Source organism: Bolinopsis microptera, chromosome 1 (assembly GCF_026151205.1).
Source record: "Bolinopsis microptera isolate Bmic1 chromosome 1, MBARI_Bmic_1.0, whole genome shotgun sequence".
Lineage (NCBI taxonomy): Eukaryota > Metazoa > Ctenophora > Tentaculata > Lobata > Bolinopsidae > Bolinopsis > Bolinopsis microptera.
The window spans coordinates 18268900-18274002 of record NC_087072.1 but is presented as its reverse complement, the minus strand read 5'-3'; the positions used below and the strand labels follow the sequence as shown (position 1 = coordinate 18274002).

Genomic DNA, 5103 nt, shown 5'->3' with positions numbered 1-5103 from the left:
CTTTTAATCTGCATACATCATTAAAGTCTTTCCAGAACCCGCAGGTCCATTCACAAAAATATAAGGTTTCTCAAAAATAATGGGATCCTCCTTTTGTAATTCGATGAACTTGCTTTGTTCTTGAGTAATATACTGTATGCCATCAAGGTGGTCGGCAAAAATACGTTTATACGTCTTGGGTACGGGCACTAGATTTTCAGATCGATTTTTCTGATTGAGGTAAAGTTTTTGGCGTTTCAATCTCTCATTGATGTCATTTATCGTGTAGCCAACTAGCTGACATTCAATAAAACCGTCTTTCAATCCACTGCAATTGTTTAGCCAAATACCAGTCAGTAGAACTTCGATATCCGATTCAGGCTGCCTCTCACCGAAGTCTGTTACATACCTGCCCAATATATTACTCAAGTTATGTAAGTCTTTCTTCCACAAAATCGGAATGTCGCTGCGTTCAACGAAATCTTTTTCACTCTTAAGATCTTCTTCGTCTACACGTGGAAATGCACAAAATTTCAAGTAGCATGGTTTTTCATGGTTTTGGTTTGAAATTCCTTTCAGGAATACTCCAAATCTTTCCAGTTGATTGGCTGCAGCCTGGTATGCTTTCTTGCAGGGTGCAGATTTATAAGATTTCGGTCGTTTAACCTCGATACACACCACAACATTGTTCGGGAAAATTATTATAAAGTCATGCTCCCCCTCTTTTGCTTGTACTTCATCACCCACAAAAGCCTTCCATTGGTCACTAGAATACTTGAAGCTATGTAGTACGGTGATCTGTTGATTAAACATCCCAAGAGCTCGGTAAACATCACACTCTGCTTCGTAGTCAACACGACTTGAATCATAGGTTTTCCTTATTTTAGTTTTGAGATCTTTTTCAGTGTAATTGTCCACATGTTTCTGCTTTGGTGCTGGAGGTAGCATGAGTGGCTCGATGTCCGTCAAAAGATTAACTTGGGAGTTGTACGACTCAAAGTATCGCTTACCAATATCAGCTAGAGTACGGAGTGTAGGTGAAGTAGAAGTCGCTGAAGGTGTCTGTTCGTCGTACATTCTGATATAGAAATTGGGGGTAAGAAACATTATACCATCTTAAAAAGTAATATTATGACGGTATACAATCGATAAAATTGACATAAAAAACACACTATTATTATATACGGCCAAGGTGTTAGATCAACACTATTGGTCTATTGAACAAGTAATTATCATGATCACCCGACCGCAGATAAAAAACATCGATCTAATCGACTAGAATTTCATGTTAGAATTTCCACTAATTGTTAAATAACTCAAATTTTTGACATTCACAACTCAAAATAGATCAACATTATCGAATGAATTATATGTATTTAAATACACTGTAATATCGATATCACAAATCCCATTTGCATTAAAACTACCAGCTAAACTTAAAATTAAGTTTGCGAATTAAACTTAGAATTAGATAGTAGATACTGTAGTAGAAACTGTATTAATTAAAAGAACTTTTGGTATTGTCATAATATTACATATTATGTTTTGTTGATTATAATGTTTTAACCAGGTGTAGCCAGTCTACAACCTGGCTCCATAATATATGAAGAATTTGTTTCACTTCTGGATGAAAAGCTCGAATACAATAGATTATTGTTACAAAAAATACGATTTAATTTCTCAACTAATGAATAATAAACTAGAAATATACAAAAACTACTGATGTAAACACAATAAAAGAATCTAAAAGTTTGATCTACTTCTGTAATAGTATTTACAGATCAAAATGAACATAACAATAATATACATTTAAACTCATCCGAATACAACATAACTACAAAAACTGCAAAAACTTGATCTTAAAATAATGATAAAAGTACAATATATTAAGTCCTAGCTCTATTTTTTGTTATCGAATAAAAGAGATTTTTCGAAGATTTTAATCTCCCATAATGTATAAGGGTTACTCGCATGATAATGATATCCTATTTATTTATTTATGTCTCTCAAATTTTGTGAGTGTTATTTGAAGGATCTGTTAACGACTTCGTCATAGGAAGGAGCAGAATCGATAGGAGCGGCGGATCCAACTGCATCGTCGTAGCTGGGTGGAGGGGGTAGGTTATCTGAACCTCCCACATCATAGCTCGGTCCTGGGAATAGTAATTGTAAGTTAAACTGTAAAATTAGTACATGAGATACAGCTGATTCGAAGTTCCCCTTACTTCAGGGACGTGCAGCCTTTAACATTTTACCAAAAAAAGGACGGTTAAATATTTACCTAACTGTAGAAAATTCACCTAAAATTATAACTATTTTAATAGGAGATAAAATGAGTTGTACCAGATTCTGGAACATCGAAGGTGACTCTTCCTGAAGGTTGGGATGACGGTGCAGTAAATTGAAGAGATGATCTCCTAGTTGAGTTGTAAGGACTAGTTCTAAGATGTCCTTCAGAGAGGACTACAGTACCTGACGAGACCACGCTACCTCTTCTTGAAGATCTTTCATCATCAGTCATCTCAATGTCATTATCGTTGTCATTTCCACTTTTTGGTTTTAAACATTGGCAGGTCAGGGCAGATTTCAGACAACTACCACAGCTGTCCACCACATCAGTACTGAACGGTTACATGGATTACGCAAAAGTTATCGCAATCCCCCAAAAGTTGGGAGCTTAATAGTACTTGGATAGAATTTCAAATTTTACAAAATCACAATAACAAGGTGTGTGTTAATGATATGTAAAATTCCAATCTCGTTTAAAAAGGATCTAAATATGAACAAACCATCCACGGGGTAAGCATTCTGAAATGATTTCCCAAAGACACGCTACAATTCCGACTGTTAAGAGGATAGGCAACATCAACAATCCTCCCACAAAGTCCCTGGTAAGAGAATGACTATAATCTGTCAAAATAATGTTGAATTTAGATTTTCCCTAAATTTTATTGAAATGCTTCAAAATTTCATATAGATTTAGAGGTGAAGCATATTTTTTTGGTACGTGACAGTGATTCTGGTGTTTGATTGGTGGAAGCTGATTGGTTTAATACTGTCACGTGTCAAAAAATATGCCTCACCTCCCCAACAGAATTAACATCTATGTATTCCTGTATAGTAGTCAAATATACTAACCAAAGACTGATATGATTCTTTTAAAAAATGAAAATTGCAAGCACTTACTTTTGATCGTCTGATCCACAAATAAATGAACATAATAAAGTGAATAGGAAGACTACCCCAGGTATTATTAAGGATATGTAAACCAGTATGATAGAGTACTGAAAAAAAGGTGTTGTTAGAAAATATTGTATAATATATAACTGAGAAAAGCGATTAGCACGTTACTACCCAAGAGAAGCTTTTAAACTTAGCAGCTGTTGATTTTTAGTTATTGAGTTTGTTGCCAGCCCCTTTAACCCCTGGTCACTTGGTTGGAAAATTGGTTAGTTGAACTTTAAAAGTAAAAAGCGTCTTGACATCAATGGGTACATGAACATTGAACAATGGTAATTGAAATATTACCTCATGGTCGAAGTACATTGTGTCTTCATAGCCCCAACAGGGGAAACTAATGTTATTAGTGTAGTTGTAGAATGTAGAGTTGAGTTGATGATACCAAGAGTTAGGGTAGCGCGAAGAGGGGTAGCGCGAATCACCTGTTAAAGCATATCATAATTTTAAAACTGCAAGATAATAATTTTAGCTCAAAAGCGCTTCTCAATACTCAATACAGTAAATCTGCTCCCTAATTTATCGCAAACCCTGATTTACTGCGGCCATTTTTTTACAAATCGAGGGCTTTACTTCCACTAGCAGAAACCCATCCAACCCTAAATGTGGTGGTTTATTTGGAATTGGTTTAATATGGAATTAAAGTTATTGTGTAATAAAGTATTTTGTTTTACAGGTATTGTACATACAAACAAGGAGTTTCATTTGGTATCTAAATTGGTGTCAAGAGACATCAATATTTATTTATTTGGCGATTATGACAACAATTGAAAAAGGTCACTTAGGGTACTGTAACACATTATTAACCAATCAATTTTGCCAACAAGATCATGGGTAGAAAAAACCTTAACCTAATAACTTTGTTGCCTGCACATGAGCAATTATAACTGCACAAATTTTGTGTGAAAAAATCCAATCTGCACATATTTTTTGACACAACCCATTGCGAACCCCGATTTACAGCGGATGTTTTCTACCCTAGCTGTTTTCTTTCCCGAAACTGTTATATTGAAATAGTTCTTATTATTTCCATGGTGTATCCTCTAATATCAACTAATTTGTTCAAATTCAGGGAGGGGCTCCGAAAGGGGAGGAGGCGCCAACAGGGTGTGGGGCGCTTTTTCAGCGAGGGGGCGCTAACAGGCAACGTTACGCCACTGAAACTCCACGAGTGTTACTGTATATATGCTATCTGAGATCTCTTGAAGTTGCTTGAACTGTAGTCAAATATGCTAACCATATCTATAAAAACCAAAAGTACCAAGTAATGTTATTCAAATGGATATAAAAACTTTACGACTGGATTGACCTGTTATGGGAGAAACATGTTCTGTGAAATAGTTGTAAACTTCACGATCGTTTTCGGTGAACGTCTTCTTACAGTCTGGAATATAGAGGCACTGAAACAAATACCTATAAACATACATTTTTAATGTGACACTCAATTCTACATTTCATGTCACAACTTCATGATTACTGATGAATAAACCATGCTTTGATTAATTAAAATCTGATGCACAATAAATGATGATACATATCATCACTTTTTCGTACTTTGCAACAAAATATGCAACATGGTTTAATAATACCTTTTTTGTCAGTGCTGTGAAGTCGCTATGAAAAGTGCCTGCTACTGGTACAGATGAGTTAGTTGAAGTGTCATTGCTCCAGTAATAACCCTGAAATTCATGTTCTTAATAATACAGATGGTATTTTCTTATACCATCTGTATTAGAATGGTCTATCAGTCTGACTTCTGAAAGAAGTCAGACTGATCATAAGTGAAGTGCAGTGCATACAAAGCTTCTAATAACTTAAGGTTCTAATAATTAAATAAAACGGATGAAATAAAGGAAACATACCCTGAGAGTCAAACAAGGAACCCCT

General features: G+C 35.3%; 2 protein-coding genes across 2 annotated transcripts in view; one reads left to right on the top strand and one right to left on the bottom strand.

The window, feature by feature from the left end:
* Positions 1-5103, top strand: part of LOC134815015 (CAP-Gly domain-containing linker protein 4-like) — a gene marked incomplete in the record, with an annotated part of 15358 nt that overhangs the window by 7508 nt on the left and 2747 nt on the right.
* Positions 1331-5090, bottom strand: LOC134815023 (uncharacterized). Its single transcript, XM_063823465.1, has 8 exons — positions 5079-5090; positions 4806-4895; positions 4526-4616; positions 3508-3641; positions 3166-3263; positions 2769-2867; positions 2323-2600; positions 1331-2132 (listed from the first exon to the last, which is right to left on the bottom strand). Exons 4-8 carry the CDS (start codon positions 3523-3525, stop codon positions 2002-2004), a joined length of 624 nt encoding a protein of 207 aa, XP_063679535.1. The 5' UTR covers positions 3526-3641; positions 4526-4616; positions 4806-4895; positions 5079-5090; the 3' UTR covers positions 1331-2001.

Bases quoted from the DNA above. Each gene is read 5' to 3' on its own strand.
- LOC134815023 (XM_063823465.1), bottom strand. The intron at 2,601-2,768 runs GTTTGTTCATAT...GTAACCGTTCAG, and splicing joins GAATGCTTACCCCGTGGATG to TACTGATGTGGTGGACAGCT. The intron at 2,133-2,322 runs GTACAACTCATT...TACTATTCCCAG, and splicing joins CTTCGATGTTCCAGAATCTG to GACCGAGCTATGATGTGGGA.